Raw genomic sequence first — 27,754 nt, 5'->3', positions numbered from 1 at the left:
TGAAGGATTTTCAGTTTTATTGAGGTTTATTTCTACATGACATCATTTAATTGTTTTGGGCCAAAGTGGTTGTTCTTATTTACAGACCAGAAGAACCTCAGCAGCAAATAATCTCCTGAAGCCTTAAAAAACAGCCTCAACCTGCAGAAGAATCAGCCAATCAGGAGGAAGACTCCATGGAAACTGCTTATGTCAGCAACGTTAACAATGCCACAAATATGAGCTTAATTTCTGCCCCCTATTGGTCAGAAGCACTCGCTGTAGCTTTTAACTCAACGTCTGGTTTTAAGGCTTCACTGCAGAAGAAGCTGAAGCAGGCAAAGGAATTGGTGTCTGTGAGGGAAGGAGCTTTTCTGCTCTACGTTTCTACTTTTAAAGGACATTTCAGGGAAATCAGAATCAGATGGTGAAACTTACAGAAAAGTTATCTGCTTTTCTTGTCAAGGAGAAACTTTTTATTCACATTTAAAGTCTGAAGATCCTGAGTCAGTTCACTTTCTACACATTGATTTGATCTATAATGGAGGATGCAGGAATCGATGGTTCTGATAGGTCAGACACCTGCACACATTCATCGTGTTCAGCTCAGTAGCAACGACAGGTGGGACTGAAATCATCAGCTGCTCCTCTGGTGGGCCTCGGCTCAGGTGTTGCTCAGACCCACAGAGCAGCGGTTCCGACGCTGGTCTGGTGATTTCATTTAAGTCCAGTCGGACCAGGGCCATCAGGCGGTCCTGTCTGCATCACTACGAGGTGGCAGCTTGTTTGTTGCGCAACGTCTCGAAGAACGCCATCATCCCTTTCCTCACATTGCTGCTGCTGCCCTTCGCAGTGGTCACCAAGGTGGAGCTGCTGCTGCTGCTGTTTCTGTGGTGATGAGATGTGAGCGGAGGAAAGGTTGCTCCATCCATTGAGTTCGCTCGTTTTACCTTTGATGGAGTCGCACGCCATGATTTGGTTCTGGGAGGCGGGGTCTGAGCCACCAGACACTTCTGGTACTGGACCTAATGGGAGGAGAAAACCGAGATGAGCCTCCAGCAGGGGGCAGCCACATTACGGCTTGAAAACACGTGAATTATCACACAGTTAATAACTTTTATGAGCTGATTACACAGCAAATTTATTTATTATTTATTAGATTTATTTGACTTTAAACTGAGGGGTCCAACTTGCAGATCCTCTCACAGAGAGAGTACTTTGAGACAAAGTGGTTATGCAGAAGGGGACCGTTTAAAGCCGCTCTGGTAGATCTGCTGTTGCCCTGCAGTTCCTGTATACAATTGCTTTATGGTCTGGATGCAAGAGCATTTAACATTTAAAAATCTGTTTAAAAAAATGTATAAAATTGGAAAAATCCATAATACCAAATTTAGCCAGAATAAGATGATGAAATCTGATTGGCTTTTGAAATAAAACCTTCAGGGCTTGACTTTCCAATTGTTTGAGTGTAGTTTGGTGTAGTCTGTGACCAGATAGTAACTCCGTGGGACAGATGTGAAAAAATCACTGAGCTGAAAAACATCTCTGCACAGTGAAGTGTTAAACTTCATCAAGTTTTTACTAACTAAAGTACTGTTTTTAATTGACACGTAGATGATAGTGTCATCAGCAGACATTTGCAGGTCAACCTCAGGACAAATTTCAGGCAGACTATCAACATACAGGCTGAAAAGGATGGGACCTAAGATAGTTCCTTGAGGAATCCCTGTTTGTAAAAACTTTGTAAAAAGAAGATTGACAACATGACGACACATTGTTCGCAATCCTTTAAGTATGACTGAAACCAAGACAGTGATCATTTCTGACAAATTAAACAATGAAAGCTGTGAGACTAGTAAATTATGGTTCATGGTGTCAAAGACGTTCGAGGAAGACTGCGCCAACGGTTTGTCTCCTGTCCAGTGATTGTTTAACAAGTTCAAGCAACAAACATATGGCGGCCTCTGTCGAATGATTGTGTCTAAATCCAAATTGGAGAGGAGGCAGGAGATTTTATTTTCCAAATACGATAGCAATTGATCAGAAATAATCTTCTACAACACCTTTGGCATGGCCGGGAGGAGGCTTATTGGCCTGTAGTTGATTTCATGAGACCTTCCTGATTTCAAAGCTGGTTTCAGCACATCTTTTGTCCATGCATCAGGAAACGGTCCTGTTCTCATGAAAGTATTAATTATGCAGGTTAAAGGATATTACTTACTAAGTTATACATGTCCTTTGCAAAGGAGTTGTTCACGCTATTAATAGCTTTTTGAACAGTAAATGAATCAGAGCCATTTTGTCAGGTTTCTATAATCCATATCTGTGAAACAAAGAATTCATTGAAAACTGAGCCTGATCAGTTATAGATTTCCTCATATTTTAAGTTCATATTTGTAATTAGTTTTCCTCTTCCTTCTGATAAAATATTTATGTAATATTTAGCTTTTGATTTATACATTTCTTTCACTGCTCTATTTCTCAAGCTTTTAAAGATCAGCCAATCGGTGTTGTTTTTGTTCTTAAGAAAACATTTAATGAAATGATAATCCCTTTCTTCTATTAACAACCGAATATCATCCAATAACCAAGGCAGCTGTGTGTTTTTCTGTCCCTTTTCTTGTTTTTTGAGAAACTTGTTATTATTAATGTTGAGAGTGAATGTATTGCAACACTCATTTGTCTGATTCTAGTTTGAAACTTCATCCTTATTAACTCTTGCTAGTTCAGCCTCAAATTTGGGTTCATCCTTCTGAGGAATTTGCAGTATAGTCTGTTTCTGTGAATTGTAATGTCTGACAAAACGATTTCGGGGTAGTTTTCTTCCAATCAGAGTCATATTGTGGTCTCATAGGCCACTTACTAGGTTAAAAGATTTTGAAATTCGATCAGATTTATTTGAAAAAATTCAAAACTATGTCTATTAAGACGAGAGGGCCCATTATTAACTGGTGGTAATCAAATGTTACTGTCAGTTCTCTGAGTGGCTTTCTCAATTTATTATTCATCCAGTTTATATTGACATCACCCAGAATGATTACTTAACTATTGTATTTAAATCCTTTAAACACTCGTACTCGTACTCGTACTCATCATCTTCCGCTTTATCCGGGACCGGGTCGCGGGGGCAGCAGACTCCGCAGAGACGCCCAGACGTCCCTCTCTCCAGACACCTCCTCCAGCTCCTCCGGGGGAGCCAAGGCGTTCCCAAGCCAGCCGAGAGACATAGTCCCTCCAGCGTGTCCTGGGCCGTCCCCTGGGCCTCCTCCTAGTGGGACGTGCCGGGAACACCTCCCGAGGAAGGCGTCCAGGAGGCATCCGGTATAGATGCCCGAGCCACCTCAACTGGCTCCTCTCGATGTGGAGGAGCAGCGGCTCTACTCCGAGCCCCTCACCCTATCTCTAAGGGAGTGCCCGGCCACCCTACGGAGGAAGCTCATTTCCGCCGCTTGTATCCGTGATCTCGTTCTTTCGGTCATGACCCAAAGTTCATAGCCATAGGTGAGGGTAGGAACGTAGACCGACCGGTAAATCGAGAGCTTAGCTTTTCGGCTCAGTTTTCTCTTCACCACAACAGACCGGCACAGCGCCCCCATTACTGTGGCAGCCGCACCGATCTGTCTGTCGATCTCCCGCTCCATTCTTCCCTCACTCGTGAACAAAACCCCGAGATACTTGAAAACCAAACTCTTGCTCCGCTCGTACAGGGACCGGATGGCCCCTAATAAAGGGCCCCCGATTCCATACTCCTGGAGCACCACCCACAGGGCATCACGAGGGACACAGTCTAATGCTTTCTCCAGGTCCACAAAACACATGTGGACCGGTTGGACAAACTCCCATGAACCCTCGAGTACCCTGTAGAGGGTTAAGAGCTGGTCCAGTGTTCCACGGCCGGGACGAAAACCACACTGCTCCTCCTGAAGCCGAGGTTCGACTATCGGCCGGACTCTCCTCTCCAATACCCTGGCGTAGGCCTTACCAGGGAGGTTGAGGAGTGTGATCCCCCTGTAGTTGGAAGACACCCTCCGGTCACCCTTCTTATGTAGGGGGACTACCACCCCAGTCTGCCAGTCCAGAGGCACTGTCCCCGACCGCCACGCAATGTTGAAGAGGCGTGTCAACCATGACAGCCCCACAACATCCAACGACTTGAGGTACTCAGGGTGAATCTCATCCACCCCCGAAGCCTTGCCACCGTGGAGCTTTTTAACCACCTCGGTGACTTCAGCCTGGGTGATGAAAGAGTCCAACTCCGAGTCTCCAGCCTCTGTTTCCACCAGGGAATGCGTGATGGCAGGATTAAGGAGATCCTCGAAGTACTCCTTCCACTGGCCGATAATGTCCTCATTCGTGGTCAGCAACTCTCCACCCCCACTGTAAACAGTGTTGGCGAAGCACTGCTTCCCCCTCCTGAGGCGCCGGACGGTTTGCCAGAATCGCTTCGGGGCCAATCGGTAGTCCTTCTCCATGGCCTCACCAAACTCCTCCCAGGTCCAGGTTTTTGCGTCTGCCACCGCCCGGGCCGCGGCACGCTTGGGCCCACAGTACCCGTCAGCCGCCTCAGGAGTCCCACAAGCCAACCACAGCTGATAGGACTCCTTCTTCAGCTTGACAGCGTCCCTTACTGCCAGTGTCCACCACCGGGTTTGGGGATTGCCGACAGGCACCGCAGACCTTACGGCCGCAGCTACGGGCAGCAGCATCGACAATAGATGCAGAGAACATGGTCCACTCAGACTTTATGTCTCCAACATCCCTTGGAATCTGGTCAAAGCTCTCCCGGAGGTGAGAGTTGAATACATCCCTGGCCAAGGGGTCCGCCAGACGTTCCCAGCATACCCTCACTATGTGCTTGGGCCTGCCAAGACTGTCCGGCTTTCTCCTCCCCCAGCGGATCCAACTCACCACCAGGTGGTGATCAGTGGACAGCTCAGCCCCTCTCTTCACCCGAGTGTCCAAAACATGCGGCCGAAGGTCTGATGATACGACAACAAAGTCGATCATTGACCCCCTGCCAAGGGTATCCTGGTGCCAAGTGCACTGATGGACACTTCAACGCCCATGTGGGAAACGACAGTGACACCTGGAGAGGCGTGATCGGGAGGAATGGCCTCCCCAATCTGAATCCGAGCTGTGTTTTGTTATTGGACTTCTGTGCTAGTCACGGATTGTTCATAATGAACACCATTTTCAAACATAAGGGTGTCCATCCTTTAAACAATTATTTTATATTATTATAAAACTTTTAAGTTATTATAAAACAATTTGACCCCAAGTAATTTCAGTTTCCATACGTTCATAGATGAAAGGTCCTGGTCTGGGGTAAGACTGTCAGATTTCCCCGGGATTGTTAAAGGGGTGGGGCTGTGTGCAAGATATACCATAACGCATTATGCCAACAGCAGTAGCAATGGAGAAGATAAGTGAAGAAATGTATCATTTTAATACCAATAATTTGTCACAAATAGCAGTTTTAAGGTGTTTTTATCCATAGTAAGAAAAGTATTTTAATGATCAAACAGAGCACTTTCACTTTTCCTTACACATAAAACATGCAAACCTAACTTAGTGGAGTAAAAATTCTTTAATATTTTTAATTTATTATAGTTTTATGCAAACTGCTCTGCAGGAGGAGAGACCACAGCTCCAGGTTTGGATGCATTTTCCCAGAAGCTCCTTAAGGAATAATGGGAGGAATGAATCAACTGTAAAACTCTAAAGCATCTACTATTTATCAGTTGACAGAAGCTAATTCATTAGCTAAGAGTATTTTAAAAGGAGTAAAGCTAGTTGGGCGTTCTCCATCTTGTTTTGTGAATTGATGACAGAATATGAGCTTCTCCTACAGCTTCTTCCAGATTCAAACTGAGGAGGATGAAATTCAGCTAAACAAATAAGAAGAAAGGCTGGATAGATAGAAAGTTTTGAATAAATTTTTGATTTAACTACTGATTTAAGACTAGAAGTGGTAACTGATGACCTGAAACATGCTTCATTGGTTCTATTCAACTAACCACTACCTTCAGAGACTTTATCATGTAATTGAAGCAGACAGGGAAACAATGGTTCATTTATTCTGATGTTGGTGGTTAATCAAACATCTTTGGAGCAAACGTTCATGTTTTATTTCTGGTCATGTTTACCCTCATTTTCCTTCATGCTAGAAGAATGTCTTGTTTGGTCACACAGATACTGACAGTAAACTCAGTTCTCTCCTTTATGTTAATAACCTCGCTGGTCTCGCTATGAGTTGACTCGTTTTCACAGCCAGCCCAACGATGCTTGAGTAACGAGACCGTCGCTTATTGAAAGAGGGTTTCCAACCATTGCTACATGACATCAACACCTTTAACAATGCAAAGGACAAATATTGTCCAGGGTGACAATGTTAATGTGGGGGACCAGTTACCCCCCCCCCCCCCCCCCCCCCCCCCTTTCCTTTAAACATGCATGTGATCCCCTTTAAATATTCAATATTTTGTTTTGTAATTAAAAAGCATTTGTGTTTCAGTGTTCATGTTAGGTTGTGTATTAAAATGCAAGTTGATAGCTAATATTTTGGTTGAGAAGAAATTGAGCCTAAAATAAGATCAGTTCAAACAGGCACTAAGGGCAGCCCTGGGTGCTAAGCATCAGTACTGGGAACATATGTAGTTCAGTAGATTATCGCAGCCACTAGTGTGAAGCACGGCAGACCTACATCTGCCTGTTATTTGTAGTTTCAGACAACGGAAATTAAAAAAGACTCTCCATTGTTCGAGTGTCCAACATTAAGATGGATTCAGAGCTCAACACATGACCAGATTGTCAGCCCATTCAACTGTCTTTTCCCAACATTAACCCCTTTTCCAGAAAGAAAGGCCCAGGCTTCCCACAAGCCCAGGTCCCTTTTCGATACAAATTTACCCCAGGTAATTTCAAATTCCTGGGTAAAACATTCTGGTCTGAGCTAAGACTTTTATGATTTGAAATGAAAGCCTCATTAATAGACTGCTCAGACCTCGCAGGAATTATTCTATGCTGATTATATCACAGCTCAGGGTTTGCAATACTACCACCACTGTCCATTTAGATCTATTATTATTAGTATTACTATCAGTAGTACTATTGGTACTACAGGTAGTACTACTGATGTGTGAGGCAGGAGACGGGTTGCCATTGAACTCAACCCAGTGATATGACCTTGAAACCATGCAGGGAGATGAAGAAGGAAGGACTGAAAAATCCCAACAGAAGAAGATAGAATCCAGCTGCTCACACAATGTGATGAAGAATAGTTTTCTGTCTCTTTTTGGTGTAAAAGTTTAAATGGTGTAGATATTTCAAATGTAAAAAAACCTTTCACATTCCAAAGAAATACTGTGACACAGTGACATCCTGGTTTTCTGTAAAAGTGAATTATTTTACTCACCATGCATGCAGCCTGGACCGCCTCAGAGATGATCCCTGCATCCGGTTCGCACCAGAACACATGACACTCGAACTGCTGCGTGCCAGCGTCCGCAATCACAGCAAATGTGTGGCTGTCATGGCCCACGCCCAGGAAGGTCAGGAAACGTACTTGACATTCCCAGAGGGGCTCATCTCCGCCCTGCCAGTAACAGGTAACAGTTAAACACAGGTGAGATGATGTTTTACCTGAGCTCCATCAGTGACGAGGACGGTACCTCCCCCGTCCACAGAGACAGGACTTTGTCGCTGATGTGGATCACCGTTGGCTCCCAGTCGTCCCGGTCTGTAGAGTTCATGATGCTTTCGATGGCTCTGTTCAACACCTCCATCCCTGCAAAAGAGCAGGCAGCAAAACCTCAGTTACAGAACTTCCGTTTTCTCAGAACTGGGTCTAATGTTCAGGACGAGCCGAGTCAACGAAGGAGTGGAACTTTGGAAATATTCTGGTGCTGAAGAAAATCCCAGGAAGATTTTTCTGGTTTCGACTGGTTGATCGGATGGTTCCCTTCATTATGTTTAACGATCTGGGAACCTAAAGGAAATATCTGACTGTCTATGTGTGGGAATATTTAGGAGTAACAGGTGTGTCTCTGTCCTACCCATGGCTCTAGACACCGGCAGGTTTCCGATGTATTGGACCTCGAACTTCTGGACCCGCTGCCGTACTGCCTCCAGAAACTCCACTGAAACAACAGGTCATTAATACAGAACCGATAACAGGTGTGATCAGCTGATCTTCAATAGGTGAGTCACCTTGTCTGGGCAGGTCTTCAGGTGAGATACTCTCCATGGTGAGCGAGCATGATGACCTCATCAGAGCTTTCTCAGACATCATCTGCATGGAAGAAAGGATTCAATGAGAAGCGTGAAGATGTCAACACAGCAGACAGAAGAAAATGTTGTTTTCATGGCGTTCAGTAAACCTCAAGATCCAACAGAACCTTCTTCAGCATCCAGTGGGGTTGTGTCTGACATTATTTGGACAGATGGACTCACGTTGGACTCTAGAATACTTTGATCGACAAACGTCCAATCAATGACTGCAAGGTCCTCAAAAAGAGTCCACATCATCAGCCCTGCACCACCGTGCTTTACAGAGGGCATGGGATGTTGGTGCTAATGTTCTGTGTTTGGTTTCCTCCATCATGGTTATGTCCATTATGGTCAAAAATCTCCAATTTGGTCTCATCTGTCCAGAGACCATTGTCCCAGAAGTCTTGTCCTTTATCCAGATGAAGCTGTGCTAACCTAAGTCCTGCTGCCATCTTGGTTTTAGAGAGAAGAGGGCTTCTCCTTCATCCCTTCCAAACAGCCAGACTGGTTCAGTGTCATGACCTTTAACCTGCTAACTGAGGTCTGTAGAGTCTGAGATGGAGCTTTAAGGTTTTTGGTCATTTCTCTGAGCTTCACGCTCTGACCATGGGCTGAATCTGCTGGGACGTTCATTACTGGGAAGATCAGCAGCTGTCTGAGATGTTTTCCTTCTGGGAATAATGTTTATCTCTGCTGAATGACGGACTTCGGAAGGAATGGAGATTACATTAAAAGCGTCCCCAAATTGATAGGCAGCAACAGTTGCTGCTCAGAGGTCGTTGCTGATATCTTTCCATCTTGGCATTGTGTTAACAAACGCGGATCCTCCAGAGCAGCAAAGTGAAGCTCCTGCTGCTATAGACGTTCTCACACTAACGATGATCAGTTAATCAATGATCTGATCAGCAGCTCCTGCCCTAATACTGAACCTCTTCATTCCAGATGAAGCAGCAAGGGTGGACTTAGTTTTTCTTATGACTTTAGGTCTCCTCATAAACAGTTTTACTAGAAAACAGAAGGGTTACTTTAGGTGTTTGGAGTCTCTCACCTTTGAGCACATCTCATGTAGCGCTGAGGCGATGGCTTTGGCTGGAGCATTACAACGAAACACATGACACTTCAGAACACAGCTGTCTTTATCTCCAGCCACAAAGGCAAAATCCCTGAAGGCACCACAAACACACAGACAGAACTTGATCAGCTGGAGCAGGTGATGATCAGAGGATAAAGTCCAAAAATGACCCTGACATTCAGCTGTGCGGCAACAATGTGAGTATAAAGGCGTTTACCTGTCCCTGCACAGGTAAGGGTGGGCGTGGCAAAGAAACAGAGAGCGAGACTGTTAGAGTGCAAAAAAACTGAAAGGTGAGCTTGATTTTATCTTCTCAGCATGCAGGAATAATGGAGCAGAGGTGAGTACAGCTCAGCTTAACACAGAGACTGGGAACAACTCCCTTCAGAGACTCGACCCCAGTCCAAGCAGCTGCAGGTCATTATGATATCAGCAGGTGAATATACATTCTCGAGTCTCAAACCACGAGTCTGAAGCTGGGGACATACAGCATACTGGCGTTTGTTTCTGGCACTGATTTCTAAGAGGAAGGATGGGTAATATTAATGTTTCACCCATCCATATGATATTTAGGAAGAACCCAAATGCAGGCAGAGCAGTGAAGCAATGAAACTTTAATAAAAAAATAAACAGAACTTACAATGTCGTGTTGAAGAAAACAGAGCATGAAACTGTTGTGTGGAGAACAGGCAGATAATGATAGAATACAGGTGTGTCAATCAGGGTATATGTGGAGCAGCTGAGATAGAGGGTAAGCAGACGAGGGTAGGCTGTGAGGCTAATTACCGCAGAGATATGAGGAAATCCAGGGAACATATCTAACAGGACATAACTCAAAGTACAAAGAACATGAGAATAAAGTAGGAAGATAAATACAAAGGAATAAATTAATATGAAGACAATAACAAAAATGAACATAGAGAAATGAACTGAGTAAGAACCTAACAAGGAAATGATCAAAATACAGAAAGAAAAGTCAAACACCTCTAGATTGTGACAGAACAAACAAGACGATCATGTCTGCATCGGAGCTTACACATAAACATTAATTAATTCCTTCAATCCAAGATGGCAGCGCACACAGCTTAAGGTCCCAGCTACTTTTGCACCTTTTTGTATTTATTCTTTTCGTGATGCACCCATGTCACAGCAACCCAACATATAGCCGCCAAGACCTGATAGACATTGGATTTCAGGTAAAAACAGACATTACAGGCACCTTCTCACAGACTCACAACATCTTAGTCAGATCACTGGGCACCTCGTGGATTCTTATCAGACCTGGCAAGCGCCAGAGACAGCATAGGGAGAGAAAACTGAAGAACAGATGTCGAGCAGGCCAACTAGCTCGGCTCAGAAACCGACCGCACAGACCTCCGCTACCATCCATCTTTCTCACAAACGCCTCTTGCAAACAAGATGGATGAGCTACAATCACAGATCGTTTACAATGATTTCATCTGTGAGTGTTGTCTCCTGGCTGCGCCAGCACATCCCCAATGCTACAGTTGAGCTAGCAGGCTGCACCATTCACCTCCATGACTGAACTAAAAAGCGTAGGAGGGGGACTCTGTGTCTATGTGCTTGAGGACTGGTGGTCAGACAGCAGAGTAATAGACAGCTACTGCTCACCAGACCTAGAGGCAATGACTGTCCAGTGCCGACCCTTCCCCTGCCAAGGGAGTTATGTAAACATTGTGACCACTGTTTACACAACTCCCGGCACTAACGTTAGCACGGCACTCGGCCAGCTCCAGCTCATGGTCTCAAAACAACAAAGGGCTCATCTGGGCGGTGTGCACATAATCGCTGGGGACTTTAATAAAGCACAACTCAAGACTGTCTTCCCCAAATTCCACCAGCATGTTAAATTTGTAACCAGGGGAGAAAACATACTGGATCATGTGAACTCTAACATAAAACATCCATACAGGGCAACCCTGCTCCCCCACCTTGGACAATCCTCCAATACCTCTCTCTGCTCCTCTTCCTAGCCTCTGAATGCAAATAATACCAGCCACAAGGACCATCAAAGCCTTGCCTGAAAGTGCTCTCACCCAGCTGCAAGACTGTTTTGCATGCACAGAGTGGAACATTTTTGAAGAACAGGACCTGGATACACACACCGAGTCTGTCCTCTTCTACATCAGGTGCTGTGTGGATAACATCACCGATGTCAGACGCATCTAGGTCTTTCCAAACAGGAAGTCCTGGATGACAAATAAGGTCCTGACACTGATCAGAGCTCGAAACTCTGCCTTCAGGATGGGGAACAAAGCCCTTTACAGTACTGCCAGAGCTGACCTAAGGAGGGACATCAAACAAGCCAAGGACTCCTACAAAAGGAAAATAGAGGGATACCTGACGGGAAACAACTTGCGTCTGAGGTTGGGTTGGGTTGGGTCGGGTCAGTTCCCCTCTCACACTAGCACATTTTTGTGCTGACTTGTCCTGCCAGCTGACCACAACCATTATATGGTTTAGTCCTAGCTAACATTATGTTTCAAGTCATGGATCAAGTCATTTCTCAAGTCTTTGTCAATTTAGTGGAACTCGAGTATGAAACCTGAGTCACCATCTCTGATTTACTCACCTGCCATTGTTGCAGCCCACCCCCCACACACGGATGTTGATGATTGGCTGACAGTGGAGGGGGGTGTGGTCTAATGGGTCCAACAAGGTCAGGGTGTCTTTCTTCAGAACCAGCATCATCTCCTGACCCTGCACATGTAATGACAAACTCTATTTTAGTGTCATAAACTCTTTTAGCTTCTGTCCATGCCCTCCTGTTTATTAAATGTGACATTCATTTATTAGCCCCCTTGTGGCTTCCGACTAGAATAGGTCAGCAGACCAAAGGCCACCAGTTCCATGAATAAATTTCATCTTTCACCATTTTGACCATGGAGGCGCTTTACAGCAAACTGATTGAGTAAAACATTATGTTAAGCCAGCAGAACAGGTCTCTTTGCACTGAAACGTTGATTACATTCACACTGCAGGTCTTGATGCTCGTCGTTCAAACTACTAATTAAATGCGACCGGCGTCAGACTTCGACGGTTCAGAAGCGACCCGCATGGAGAATGTAGACACAGCAGGACACTGTTAACAGAAGTAATAATGGATGCCAGCGTCTCAGGTGGCAATATTATGACCCCATCATAACATCCGATTTAGTACCACATATGGAAGTAGCACTGGTCTCTCACCTCCCCCCAGGCCCCCGACCTGTCTCTCTGCTCGGTACTGCCGCAGTGAGACAACTGCTGGATGACATTACTGACAGCTAAGCTGCTCCGACCAGGAGACAGGTCCTCCTCCTCCACCTGCAGCCAGCCGAGAGAGCGAACGGAGAAACACTGAAGAGAAAACAGATTAAATCAGATTACAGCTCCACAAAACTGTGGAAGAGAGACACAAACAGGCAGAGAGAGAGATTAGAGCAGATTAGACTATCAGATTAAATCCTGATGCAGAAGAGGATCTAAACGTACTTGTTTTTGTCATCACTTTAATATTATTGTTAGTTTATTGGAATAAATGGACAGAACTTGATAGAGAAGAAATGTAGTTACTGTTTAAAGGCTGAAAGTTTCTGTTTTTATCTTACCTTTGAGTTGGGGTCATGGTTGGTGAGATAATCATCCCGCCATGAGGACCTGAGAGAAAAATCTGAATTAATAATAACCACTGAACAGTAAAGTCCCCAGTCCCCATAAAACTGCTGGTTTACATGGAGGTGGACTTTTCGAACATTTTACTGAGGAAATCATCACTTTGTCAGAACATTTTGGATTATAATTTAGAAATGTCAACAAACAGTTAGGAGGCTGATCCTTCTGGACCTTAGCTATTTCATACCTTTGCAGTTTCAGTCATTTCAAGCGGTGGTTTTCACCATGGGACAACCCATACGAACTGTCACTCAGCTCATAAGCACCAGAGCCCAGTTCCTACTCACTTTGGCAACTAATCTTCCAAAATCAGGTCATATACCTCCTACCAGCAGGAAGTAAAACTAAAAGAATCAACTGGCCTCAGCGGGAACCACGATCAATGGAAATACTGTAATAAAACATTTCAACAAATAAACACAATTCAATAAAATTACATGTGAGATTAGAAGATATCTAGAAATGCTGATAATTTCTATTCATCCCTGCCTTTTTATTACCAATATGCTGCATAAACTGAACCTAACTGCAATGTATTTATGAATGTATGTGGCTGAGTTGACATTGGTACATCTCTGCCTATAAATGGGACCTGTTTGTCCCGCCTTCAGACGAAACCTGCTGTGAACTGGCGCCGTTGAGATAAGCTGAATCGGAAAATAGATTAGAAAATACAAATTATTAATAATTATATAAAAATATTGATTTTAATTTTATTTTTCATAATACGAGGAAGACTTTAGTGAACCTTGGAAATCCTTCATCAGACTGGCTGTTTTCAGTCAGAAGCTTCTAAAGATCTGCTGCAACACAGACGTCTACAGGAGATTCTTCCGGCCCACAGCATCACCATCTAGAATGACTTTCAGTGAGAAATATTTCAGACTTTAATTTCCCTTTGGCATTTTTATGTCATATTGAATTTGATCTCTTTAAATTTTGTTAATTCTTACCTCCGAAAAGGGATTTCCATAATTAATGAAAGTGAAAATTCACTGATATTCTATGATTTAAGCACATGGGTACAAAATGATGTTTCCAAGGAAGAAATAGAACCAGAAAGGGATGAAATGGGGGATCTGGAGCCAGTCAGCTGAAGCGAAATAAATAGAGAAATAACTGGACGAAGAACAACTAAGGAATAAACAGTGAGTGGAACTCCCATAATGACAGTAAGCAACACCTAAACCCAGCAAATTAGAACCAAAGACATGCATATCCTCAGTTTATGACACATACAGAATCTCCTTGCCTCCCTACACTTGTCCGGGTTGTGCTTGGCCTGGAGTGGTTGGCCTGCCCGGCCCGGTTACCCGGCTGGTGCATGTTACCCTCTCATGCACTGGCGGGGCCGGGGCTGCTGGCGCGGGCCAAATGGTTGGGCGAGCTTGACAGTGTGCTGCTCTGCTGGCTATCGTGTCGGGGGGGATCGGGGTGGCAAGCTAGCGGGGGGCATGGAGGGGCTGCAGCATGTGGAGTGGGGTTGGGGTTGTGCCCTGTTCTTGGATGTGGGGTCACTGGCATTTGAATCGGCTGAGCAGTGATGGTAGAACTGAGCTGGACAATATTTCTCCCTGGGCCATCATTGCAGTGGCGGTTCCATTGTGGGCATGTTGCTTGGTGGTATCTGCCCTGTTGTGCCTGTGGGTGGGGGCTGGGGTGGCGTTGGAGCAGAGCAGTATGTGGAGCTTGCGCTGTGTGGGTGTGGCTTCATCTGCTTTTTGGGGATGGAGCTCACCTGTGGGGTTGTGCCCCTGTAGGAAAATTTATGATGGGGTTCATGGGGGGTGGGGGGCTTATGGGGTTGAGATCAAAATTCAATGGGGGATTGGGACTGTTTCATCCTGTGGCGGCTCTGGTTGGCGGGCTAGTTTGGACCCCTCTTTTGTACATGGCACCCTCTCCGAATGGGGATGGGGGTCGTTGGGGACTGGGGTCAGGGCTGGGGTTGGGTTCTGGGCCAGGGTCAGTTGGGTTTGGGTGGTTCTGGCACTAGTCTGGGCTGGTGCTGGGGTGGTCTCCCTGTCTCCATCCCCTGAGGGAAAGAGACCACCTTCTGGGTCCGGGGGCTGGTTGCCCCTATGGGGTATCGGCACCTGGACCTGGGAGTACAGAGTATGTATGGGGAGTGTGAGTGAGTATACGACGTCCATTGTTGTTTGTCTTTACATTGGGTGCATGGGTGTAAGTGTTTTATGTGTACACATGAGGGTGGGAATGTGTGATTGTGACTGTGTGTGCCTGTTTTTTGTGTCAGGTTAGGTCTTGGACTGCTCCCTCTCCTGGATCAGTTTTGGTTGGTTTCTCTGCCTGCTGGTGTACTTGTGGTTTTCGGTATCTGGGACTGGTTGCTTTGGTGTGTGCCGTCTCACTCCTGGTGGCTGCTTGCCGGGGCCTGGACCCTGGGCTCTGTTGGGCCTCTGCTTGGAGAGTGATGTATCCCGGGGTCTTGGGTCTCTGGGTCCATGGCTGGATCTGCCCCAGGCATAGTCGACTGCCGGCGGGCATGTGGGCTCGTCGCTGAAGCTCCCTGGGGCTTTTACACTGTGGCTGCTGGGTGGTTCCCCTGGAGCTCTCCCCTGCTCTTCTCTGGGGTGGTTATGGTAGTCCCGGTGATGGTTCTCCTGGGGTTCCTGTGCTCTGGGGGGCCTTTGGATGTCTAAGTACCGTGCACTTTTTGGGTAAAAAAAGCTGGTAACATGTATGTTTCTGCAGGTGTAGAAGCAAGCAGTAATCTCTTCATCCTTCTTTCTTTCTTTCATTCTTTTCTCCTTCTCTCCCCTTTTCCTTTTTGCCCCACCTCTCTCTTTTTTGTGCTTCTTATTTTTTCCTTTTCGTTCTGTCTCCGTGTCCATAACAATTGAAATAATCCAAAAGCAGTTTCTAATGAAATTTCTTTATATAAATATCAAGCAGAGCTTTAAAGTGTTAGCTGCAATGCTCCACTTGTGAAAGTAAATCTGTTGTGCTTTTTCTTGGCACTCAGATAACTATTCTGAGCTACTCTGCCAGACAGGACACGGTTAAAAAAATTAAAAATAATGATAAAGATCCTTCAGTTAGGAGGAAAAAACTGATCCTTCAGACAGATTCATAATTTAGACCATGAGATTGATTATTTATATACATTCTTATATCTTATTGCAGCAGAGTATCAGAACTGGACCCCCGTGTGCATCTTTTACCAGGACCAAGCTTGGATGAGCCTCTAAGCAGGTAAAGACACAGATCATTAATCATGGGGAGAAGGTTCTGCTGGGAATCTGTGGGTCCAACATTCAAGTAGATGCTACACTAACACGTGAAGACTGTTGCTGATCAAATCTGAACAGTGACCTCTTTCAACAGCATGATAATTCCTGCCACGCTGCAGAAATACTTCCTAAATGGGTTCAGGAGCACAACCAGGCGGAGGTGTTGACTTCCCAATTCTCCAGGTGTTGATCTAATCGATTATCTCTGAGATGTTCTGGAGAAACAAGTTGAAGCCACAGAGGCTCCTCCTCCTAACTACCAGAACTTCAAATATCTGCTGCTGACAGAACTAGAGACATTCAGATGTCCATGTAAGACCATGTGGACACGGATCAGCTAAAAGGCTGACCTACTCCCAGTTAGTCAGGTGGTCATGTTTCGTGACTAACTCGTTACCGAACACATCGTCCTGAGGATCACCTCTAGAGTACAGAAGGTATTTTACTACCTGGGAAAACATTCATACTGAGTTACCATTCCTCAGTGGCTCCTTCTGTCTCTTTGCTGGAGCTCTGCTCTTCGGCCTCTTCCTGCTGAAACACCACAGAAGAAGAGCAGGCTGAGCCAAACTGGTGAAACTGGGAAAGCTACCTGAACTAAATCAATTGTGTCTCACTTGTGTTTCAAGAGGCTTTGGCTTCCCAGTAAGACAGGGATGCTGCCATTGGGTTGTACCAGTGGGAACGTGCCAGTAATAGGTCCCAGTGGAGTCTTTGATTGTTCTCCAGCCAGAGGGAAGATCTGGATCCAGGAGGAGGTTCTGGTCTGTCCAGATGTTGTCTGCAGGGATACAAAAAGGCTGTCATTGTGGAAGAAGAAAGTTTACTAATTTAAAAATGATGAAGAGACAACTGGTTTCCTCTCAAATAGGTGGACCTATTATTCAGGACACATCTCTGAATACATCTTCATACAAAATCCCAAAGAATCCCAAAATCCCTTACATGAGTCAAGATATATATACAACAGTCATATCATTGTTGTGTATGTAAGACTTTTTGACCAATCAGATGTACCCTTTCACTTACGTAAAACTTACGAAACTCACAACATTGATTCTCAAGGTCAGCTCCTGGAATACAAGACCAGCAAACATCTGCAGGAAATCAAACTGGTCTACGTGACACTTATACCATAACAATCTCATCACTCTGGTCAACTCCTCATTCCTGAGCTAAACTGGACTGGTGAACTAATGTCAAAGCAACCTGGCAGAATTCAAAATATCAGAATTCTTTCCAGCTGAACTGTTTCCATCCAGCCTACAGGTTCGCTTCTACAATAACAAGACCATCAGTCTTTCCTCACGCCAAAAACGTTTCCTTATCTACCTTGTTCCCAGACAGGCCTTGCATGCTGCTCAGAGTGACTTTTCCCTTATGCCCAGAACAATCTACACAGAATTCATTTTGCATATAGTAAAAAACAATAGTGAGACTTTTAATCTACCAAATGAAGCTTTAAGCTTCCACATCATCAAATGCCCTGCCCTTTGAAGACACAACAGTCACTGTCAACGCCCCCTACAGGTAGTGATTGTACCTACAGGTAATACCTGGCTAGAACATCAGGGTGATGCCAAGTATTTTATCAGATTCATTCAAACCACCTTCACAGCCAACAACTTCTGATCCTCTAATCATGTGAAAATGAACGACTGACTTCAGTGTACAAAGTAAAACATGTATTTACAATATTATAGTACACATACTAATTATGTAGTAAAATGAAGCAGTGCAGAGGAAATGCATAAAGCTAACATGTTTGCAAACCAGAGATTCTGGAATTCTGGAAATGGAATAGAGGCAGATTTGCTTTTAAAATGAAGTCTTTCACTACATCACCTGTCTTGGCCAGTTTAAACCTTCACTCTGCAGTGATGTACTTTACCCACTTTTAAATGAGAGGTTATGCAGCATTAATGGGAAAGCCCGTCGTCCATATTTATGGAAGTAAGTCAATTTATTTCTAAAATCCGTTTCACAATTAAAATCACAACGTGCTTCACAAAGACAAAGCATAAAACGTACAGATTATGAAGAGGTAACCAGCTGGTAACCCAACACATTTAAAGGCCAGCTTAATCTTTTCTGGAATTTTCAAAGCAAATCACAGTAACCTACTCCAAGTTCGCCCAGGAACAGAGGGACCTCTTCCACGCAGGTCCCCAGCAGAGCTGGAAGGAGACACAGCTAATGTCTCCTTGCTGGCAAGCAGACATAACTCTTCAAAGTTGGATCCAGAGTGACTACAATCACATGCAACGAAGTCAAGTAATGACTTGCTGTTCCAGTATCCGGCATTCATTCATATAAAGGGTGTAATGAGACAAGCTTGACTTGGCTTTTCTTCTAAAACCTCCAGAAGCAGCCCTAATCGAATCAGATTTCCCCCACGGCCTGGAAAAGGAGGCCGGGACCCCTTCCTGCGTGCACGTCCAGGTAGCGAGAGCTACCCCGCCATATTGGGCCACTCAAGGAGCTGAACGTGCCTTTGTCATACGGTTCAGCCGGGCCGGCAGAACGGGGTGCCCCACCCACAGCTACAGAGGTTAGCTGTAAGTTAACCCTTTGTTTACCCACATGTGGATGTTTTCCTCAACGCCCAGGACAACTTCTCCTCAGCATGGTTCACGTAAGAGGTGGTGTCTGGGCAGAGAAGAAGGGTGGTTTTTAACCACAGAAGACCAGTCATAACGCGCCATCCACGCTTATGCATTTCAACCCTTTTTATTAGTGGTATTTTAAAGGTATGTGTTTGATTCTGGTAACAACTATAAGTTTTTTTTTGTTAGCTCCAACCGCTAACGGCTAACAACACGTGCTCTCCCACTTTATGAGTCAGCTGAAGATCATTTACCCTGGAACATTGTTAGTTTCCAGTCTAGGAAATAATATTTCACTAAATATTATTTTACTAAACGTGATAACTAATTAAACACCATTAAGACCCAATTATCCAGAAAGGTTTGGTTCTTATTTAAAATAATATTTCATTAAATATTATTTTAATGTCCCTAATAATATTTCTTTAAATATTATTTTAATAAATAAAGGCAGCTAATTAAACACTGAGAATTAGTCATCTGGAGGTTGGTTTTATTCAGTAGATCAGTATTTAAAACATTATTTTATTAAAATAATATTTTATCTGATCTTGCATTGTGAATGGTTGTCTAAACGTTTGCTGATTATTGCCTAAGTTAGTTCCAAGACTAACTTAACTTCATTTCCAGATTCCTCAAGATAATCCTTGGTTCTCAAGGATTCATATTCATAATCACACCAATGATAAACAGGTAACCAGTGACCTGTACAGGTAACTAGTAATTAAACAGATAACTAATAATCCTCGGGTAACCAGCAACAAGGAGATCTCTTGATACATGTGAACAGTGTGTTACAATATTCTAGACAACAAGAAATAGAAGCATAGGAGACAACCTAAGGTTCCTGTTTTCAGACCAATCTTAGTTTGGACATATTTCTCAGATGATAAAAACAGTTTGGGACAAGTTGTTCTGACCTTGGAGAGGCACTGATTGGTGGAAAACACCTAAATCTCACATTCTTATCAAGTTTATTTTGATCGCTTAGTGTTTAAATCACTGAAAAGTTGTCCATCTGGCGGGTTGCTGGAATTGAATTAGGTTACCTATTTTATTTGTTTTACTTAAAGTCAAACTCTCATTTAAACATTTTGAACCAAGATTAAAAACAGAAGACGATAAGTTGAGTTTGTTTTGTCCAATCAGATCTGTCCAATATGCCGTCCATCTGAGTTCAGAGAGTTCATCTATTTGTTCTGCTGCAATCAGATCACACATTGATCTTCAGAGAGCCAGAACAAGAGGTCATCATATGGAAGAAGCAGGAAATTCAATTCTCCTCTTCTTCATGTCCCCCTCAGTCTCTGCAGTTTCAGTCCTGCAGATGAAGGTTACTTTGATCCTTGGTTGGTCGGTCAGTGCTGACTCATCAGAACAGTGTTCATCCAGTCAGGGGATCCATATGAGCAGAGTCGGCCCACGGTTGGACGAGGCTCTGAGCAGTGTTTGGTCGACACCCTTCAAGTTAAAGCCACCAATCACTGCAGCTCCACCACCTTCTTCCATTGTTTTAATTGGATAACTCCTACTTTAACACAATTTGTTGTATGGTTTCTAACGTTAGACGTAGAAAGTTGAGCTACAATTAACACCATTAATAACTTGGATAAAAAACTCAATGGTGTGGAGGTCCCTGTATGTTTTAGAAGCTCAGTAAAAAACAGGGAGTTAGGATTAAATCATGTTCCTGTCAGCAGAGCAGGTGGAGAACTGATCCAGAAACTGCTAGATTCAGGAGGGAAGGTCCTAGTTTACTTACTGATCTGTTAACAATCAATAACAGCTTGTATGAAATTTATTTTCATTGTAAAGTCAAGCAACAGAAATTATTAACAAAATTAAGTTTAAATGATGAGTCGGGGATCATAACCTTCCAACTATCTGGGCAGCTGATGCTGAGAGACCTAGCCCCATCTGAATTCAGCTTCTCCTCCTCCTGTAGTCAGTGTTATTGTTGTTGACTGAAACCTTGATCAAAATTTTTCAGACAAAAACTATATAAGGACTCATTTCTCCAGGGGGGATGTGAACAGTGGAGCAGTAGAAGCGACAGGGTGGAAGATGCAGCAGGACGCAGGCTGACCTGGGCTCAGAGGTGGACCTGATCTACTGGGGGCTTTATGAAGCTGTGAACTCACAGAATGACTGGATGCTCACTGTTTTATTAGAGCAGCAGATGTTGAGCTGCATGAAGTTGATCTCAGTGAAGATCCAAACTGTTTAAAGGTCCAGTCTGGCCAGAATCACAGACCCAGTCCTGATAAATCCTGCTGTGTTTTTCACATTTCAGGTCAGCTTCATGCTTTTCATCTGTCTGGTAGCTTTCGGCGCCATGTAGCCTTCAAGTAGCTTCACTGCTGCATGATATCACAGTGGTTATTCCTCTATAACATGATCAGAGTGAAAAACTGACATATGAAATATGTAATAACTGCAGCAGGGGTTAATATTTCCCCTCCTTCCGTCTCATCGGTCCCAGAAGATCTCAGATCATCTTGGACAACAGAAGGCAGAGAAGGTGACATCATCTTAACAGACGGTCTCCTAACATCTATGACAGACTGTTTCATTCTTGGCTTTTATTTGGAAAGTTCATCACTGAAATGTTTCCACTTCCTGTTTCTGACAGGATGTGATGCATCTTATTGGTTCAGTTTAAATCCTGCGAATATTGAAGCTTGGTCTCATTAAACATGTTAGAAATGTTAATCTGGAGAAAAAATGGGAACATTTTATATTTACGTTTATTGTTCAGGTAGAGCAGGCCTGGTGACAACTATGAAGATGTACTGTAAGCTGATCAGTTTAGGTTTTAAATATTTATTAAAAAAGGAAATACAAATCAGTTTGTTTCAAAAACTAAAAGTGAATCTATTTATAACTTTAACTCTGTTCCTTCCTGAAAGGAAGACTTTTATGTAAATATGATTAAATTAAACATTTCTCTGTAAATGAGATTCAGGGTAAATGATTCCAGGCTGAATTACATTAGTCAGAACCAAACCCAAAGAAAAGGTTCTGTCATTTAAACGGCCTCCATTGAAGGGCTGGTCGATAGTTTTAGAAGTTCCTGGTTCAGGTTTTTATTCTGATCTGACTCGGTTCTATTCGATAAAGGGTGACAGGTCTCCTCCTGCAGCCGCGGCTCTTAGCTCCTCACAGGCTGATCATATTGTTTATCTGATGATGGTACAAAGTGTGCAGGAGGATCCGCCGCCATCGATCGGGTCAAAACTGCTGAACAGGAAGAGATGAAACTGAAGAAGCTGTGAATAATTAATAAAGCTCCGACACGCGAGCCGCTGAATCAGCTGATGGAAACCATCGAGATCAGACTGGACTGTTTCCTTCATCACTGCATCTCTATCAGCTGCTCAGCTGAAGTCCAGCTTCTGGTCAGAACCAGGAAATCCTCCCAGAGTATATTAGAGTCTCTGGTTGCAGATCGTTTAAAATGTTTAAAGTTTTTCTTTCCACTTGTTAAAAAGGAGACATGAAGCATCGTGGAAAGATACATTTTTCCCTCATTGTTTTACTGAAATGATCCATCAGTAGTCTCAAGCACTTTTATTTTGTTCTGATGGATCTAAACTCCATGAAGGATCTGCTGATGGAAACAGGGACAGACTGAGGAGAAATCAGTGGTTCCTCTGAGCTCAGCTGCTTCACATGAAACATTAAGACGTGGTGTCCGGCAGGACAGCCTCCACCTGAGCGTCCTCTGCAGCAGAAACAGGGCAGAACGAGCCTTTATGAAACGTCGCTCGCCGCCTCCTTCCTCATAAACACGCCGGCATGTCCAGGTCACCGTGTGTCAGGCTTTCTGTTGGGTTTTTTAGTTTACTACTATTGTACATTTTAGCGTTTTTTATCAGCTGGCATGATGTGTCTGCTCCCCTGGTTCATCATCACCAGGCCCTTTCAGACTTTGGACATCACCATGAGCCTCTTTTCAGGTGGAAATCCAAGAACCATGCCTCCAACTCTCCACCTTTCCTTACTGATCTACCAGCTTACCTGCATCGCACACCCGTCTGCGTTCCTCTGAGCAAGTCCTCCATGGAGACGGGGAGAGCAAGGCGGTGTTATAGTCTGGATTAAGGCTGTCTGGAGGTCATCTGGAGGGGATCCTGACCTACTGGGTGCTGTTTTTCTTCCATATACTGGATCCTGCCTGTGGTTCCTAGAGCAGTGGTGGACCCAGCATGACATGGAGCTCACCAACCTCCAAACACTGACTCAGGCCTTGTCCACAGCCAAGGAGGAGGTGATCATAAACTCAGCTCATCCTATATCTGTGGATAACAAGACTGATTGTAAATGACTTTTTTAAGTCTGAGTTGGATTTTATGTTCCCGACCAAGACGTGGCTTCGAGTTGGTGACTTCACTTCATTTTTGGAAATTCATGATGAACTCCAGTTGTACCTTCAGCAGTTCCCTGCCGCCCTCCGACAGTTTCTGTTCAGTTTCTGCCTGTATTTGCCACCTGCGTTATCAAAACAGAAACTTCCACAAGAACAAACCCACCTTCACAGAACGCCATCATATTCCTCCCACAAACATCTTGCTCATTCAATCATTTTAAGATCCTCCTCATTGAGGTAACCTGCTCCAGTCTAGTTGTCTCTCCTCCAGATGTCACTGATACCAGATTGCTGAAGCCAGTCACTCAATAAATAAAGTATTTTTGTAAATAAATCATTTTAATTGTGGAACATACTTAGTCTTGGTCTGATTCTGCCTGTGGGTCAGGACAATTCGTTGCACTGTGACAGCAATTATTTCAACCTTTAGGTTGATTTCTAAGTTGCCCTTTCTTTCTAAACCTTTAGAGAAGGTGGTTTTGATTCAGCTACAAGAGCACCTGCAGCTTCATGATCTTCATTAGAAGTTTCAGTCTGGTTTTAGGTCTTGTCCCAGACCTGAAACTGCTCTTCTCAAGGTGTGTAACGATCTACTTTTAACTGCTGATTCTGCAGTTTTAATTCTGCTTGATCTTACTGATGATCATGACATTTTCCTATCGAGGCTGGAGCTGTCTGTTGGTGTTAAAGGCACATCTGTAGAATGGTTTAGGTCATATTTATCAATAGAAGTTCCTTTGTCCATTTGGGACAGTTTTCAGCTTCCGTTGCTCCTCTTACACATGGGGTACCTCAAAGCTCCGTATTGGATCCTATTTTATTCTCATTATCCCTGTTCCGCCTGCGGTCCGTTTTCCAGAAATATAATGTCATTCCACTCAATCAGCAGTGCTGTTGGGTCACTGGACTCTTCTGCCTGTTAGGAACCTTGGGTTGATCCCTGACTCAGATTTTAAGTTCAATAATCAGGTCAGTGCAGTATTCCATTCTAGCTTTTATTATCTGAGGCTTATTAGTAATGTGAAAGATTTTCTTCCCGATGATGTCCTTCAGAGGATTTTTCAAGCTTTTATTACTTCTAGACTGGACCACTGCAAACCCCGGTATGGTTGGATGGACCAGCCTCTCTTCATCAGGTTCTAAGTTCAGCTGCCCGTCTGCTAACGGGGACAGATGACAGGATCATATCACCCTGAGTTTTTATTCCCTCCACCGGCTGCCTGTTTATTTTAGAATTGTTTTGAAGATTTTGCTTTTAGTTTTTACATGTCTAACTGATCTGGCACCTCCTCACCTTAAGGAGCTTTTACATTCACACATCCCCAGCAGACCTCTAAGATCTGAAGACAAGAAGCTCTTCGGTGTTCCTAGGACTTGGCTCAGGACTAAAGGAGCTTTTTCAGCTGCAGCTCCTGGGTTCTGGAACAGCCTTCCTCTCTCCGTGAGCTCTGCTGGAACTTTAGATGATTTTAAATCTCTTTTAAAAACTCATCTTTTTAACCTGGCTCATCTTTTTAAGGACCATTAGACCAGTCCTGGTTTCTTCTGCATTTTATTGCTGATTTCATTGATTCAATTGTCACTTCACATTTGATTCCTTATGGATTTTATTACCAAATTTTTTCTTCTTTCTTATTAATTCGTACAGTACTTTGGTTTGTAAAGCGCTTTATAAATCAAGGATATAATAATAAACACGTCCCATTCAGCCAGGTTTTACCCAGAGGCTCTGAGGAGCATCACTGACACAGTTTCAGCATCAGCTGCTTCTGCCCTGAGAGCTGCAGAGCTTCAGAGAAACAACGTTTCAGACCAACAAGGACACATGAAGGGAGGAACAGGCAAAGACAGGAGTACACCAGGTGACCTTCATCTCTGCACCTTCAGTAGTGAAACCACCAAAACGTGGGATCGTCAGAAATACATTCTTAAAACCTTCCATCTATTTTTTTTAATTAAAGTTATAAATCAGATTTAAGTGGAAATGGAGTTTAGACAAATATTCAACTTGGAAGACTCACCTCTACTTCTGGCTCTGTCTAACTACTCCACTACATTCTCTGCTCCAACCAATCAGCTTCTGGTCCGCATTCCTCTTCAGCCAATCATCCCTCAAGGCTTCGCTTTAAAGGACCTTCATACGCAGAATCTGCTGCTCTTCAGCTGAGCCTCGACCCTGCTCCACCCCATCTCCACAATCAGGCTTTAAGCTCCTTCCAACTCCCTTATCTCCACAGGCCTCCACTCCACCACCAGTATCACGATCCTGGGGGGAAGACTTCTCTAATTCTGACCCTAAGATGTTCATTCAAGCTCATGTCTTTATCAGCATCCATGTCTTCCACCGAAGTCCGAGCGCCAAAAGAAAACAAACATCAGCTAACAAGCTCCTCTGATTGCCATCTCTGTGTTTCTCTCATTTGTGAGTCTTTTCAGGTTGAAATAAAGTTGATATGAATGTGTGAAAAGATAGATGTTGACTATAAAGTTCAGCTATCAGCAGAAAGCTGAAGTCTAACCTTACTGAAAGTATATGAAGGGTTTTAGTTGAGGGCAGAAAGTGGGTCGGAACCACAGATCCACTCATTGAAATGATTTTATTCCAGACATTATTGTGTGAGCATTCAGATGTCCTTCCTGCATCAATACGTCTCTTATTTTCTGTTCTTACAGGGTTCAGTATATTTATTGGACCTTCCTGGAATGAAGCTTGGTGTACCTGAAGGCCCCGGTGTTTTACTCTCAGTGGTCGCTCATGTTAACTGAGTTCACAGCTTTTCTTCTTCAGCTGGTTCTCTGATGGAAACTAAATCATTTCTAATTGTATGGTCAAACTGAAAACAAATGTCCACCAATACTGCTGTATGCTGGTATTCAGTATTTTTTCCACGTGTCAATATTATTTTATTATTTTAGCCTAAAATGTTTACTTCAATACTAATACTGATGATTTGAAAAATCTCAAAATAATCTTTAATAAGAATTTCTGAGGCTGAAGTCGTTTTCAAACGTTGACCTGGTTAAGGTGGAAAAAAATCGACATACATGTTTTACATTTACAGTCCAGAGAGACGTGCTGCAACTGTTTGCTTTAATTCAGACCTCTATTGTAAAAATGTCTTGTTAGAAGAACAAACCTACAGATGATAAAAAGCCAGCATGTTCTCTCCGGCAACATAAATCACAAACTTAACATACCAAAGCTACAGCAAACTACCAGATGAAAACAGTCACAGCAGCTCCAACTGAAGCTGCTTTGGTCACAAGCCGAGAGGTCTCCAGAGCTGTAGATGTTCCAGGTTCCTTTGTGACCTCCTGGGTGGGTCGTTGATAAGCTCTTGGAGTAATGTTGGTAGGTCAGCCTCTCCTGGGAAGGTTCTCAACTGTTCCATGTTTTCTCCATGTGTGGATGATGGTGATTTTAACCCTTTCCAGACTGATAGACATTGTTTGTGATTTTGTTTCTCATCTGTTGAACTGTTTTAAATCAGAGCATAATTGCTGTAAGAGATCTTTTAGCTTCATGTTGCCATGTTTTTTTAGTCTGGTATTACAATCAATTGATATGAAATATTGAGGGGTGACAAAAAGCTGAAAAGTAGAGTGACTCTGTGAGGGGCTAAAAACATTTTCCTAGCACCATATCAGATTTTTATGGCACAGATATGGAAGTGGTAGCAGCAAATCTTTAGGTTTGGACGTGAGCATTGAACTTTCTCAGGAGAGGTTTTGCTGGATGCTAAATGGACTGAACTTATATAGAGCTTTTCCAGTCATACAGACCGCTCAAAGAGCTTTACACTAGAGCCACATTCACCCAATCGCACTCACTAATGCTCACACATTCATACACCGATACGCAGATCGGTAGGCAACTTGAGGTTAAGTGCCTTGCCCAGGGGCACATCGACATACAGCAGGAGGAAGCTGGAATCGAACCCACAACCTTCTGATTGCAAGACGACTACTCTTCCTACTGAGCCACAGTCGCATGGAAGGTCTAAGGATCTGTTTTACACTGAGAAACATTTAGTTTAATTTATTCATGACCAATAGGGCGATCATTTTGTAAAAACCTAACGTACTTTATGACATTAGTAAAGCTGTGTGTGCGTGTGTGTGTGTGTGTGTGTGTATCTCACCATCATAGTTCACGATGATGATGGCCAGCATGTAATCCTTTCCCATCATGGCTCCACCCTCCCCAGTGAGTTGCAGTCAGCTGATCGGCTCAGGCCCAGAGGACGGATGTTAAAGCCTCTCTCTCTCCCTCTGTCTTCCTGTGTCTGTGGGTGTCTCTTGTCCCTCCGTCTGTCCTCCTCTCAGACACCATAGGTGTTTCTTCTTCTCCTTTGTTTTATTCTGCGTCCCAGCGTTTTGTCTGATTCCTCTTTGCCTCTCTCCTCTCCGTCTGATGAAGGATGCTGTATTTCTCCTCCTCCTCCCCTCCTCCTGATGATGTCATCACTCCCCTCCCTCTCTGGTTCTTTGCCTCACTCACCCTCCACTGTAAAAAATAACACCACTCCAT

At 43.9% G+C, this 27,754-nt stretch overlaps 1 protein-coding gene across 4 annotated transcripts; it reads right to left on the bottom strand.

The window, feature by feature from the left end:
• On the bottom strand, nucleotides 1-27,676 carry apbb3 (amyloid beta (A4) precursor protein-binding, family B, member 3). Of its 4 annotated transcripts, none has more exons than XM_047380061.1 (13): nucleotides 27,366-27,676; nucleotides 16,866-17,029; nucleotides 16,724-16,782; nucleotides 12,931-12,979; nucleotides 12,530-12,679; nucleotides 11,913-12,040; nucleotides 9,537-9,542; nucleotides 9,296-9,410; nucleotides 8,188-8,269; nucleotides 8,034-8,117; nucleotides 7,650-7,765; nucleotides 7,394-7,573; nucleotides 1-1,004 (listed from the first exon to the last, which is right to left on the bottom strand). In XM_047380061.1, the coding sequence occupies exons 1-13, from the start codon at nucleotides 27,412-27,414 to the stop codon at nucleotides 747-749; spliced, it is 1,440 nt and encodes a 479-aa protein (XP_047236017.1). In that variant the 5' UTR covers nucleotides 27,415-27,676; the 3' UTR covers nucleotides 1-746. The 4 variants fall into 4 exon arrangements, with proteins under 4 accessions (XP_047236017.1, XP_047236018.1, XP_047236019.1 ...); XM_047380062.1 differs by having other exon boundaries at nucleotides 16,724-16,779; XM_047380063.1 differs by lacking the exon at nucleotides 9,537-9,542.
• Nucleotides 27,677-27,754: the final 78 nt, after the last annotated feature.

Source organism: Girardinichthys multiradiatus, chromosome 11, assembly GCF_021462225.1.
Source record: "Girardinichthys multiradiatus isolate DD_20200921_A chromosome 11, DD_fGirMul_XY1, whole genome shotgun sequence".
Lineage (NCBI taxonomy): Eukaryota > Metazoa > Chordata > Actinopteri > Cyprinodontiformes > Goodeidae > Girardinichthys > Girardinichthys multiradiatus.
This window is presented reverse-complemented; position numbering and strand designations above follow the sequence as displayed.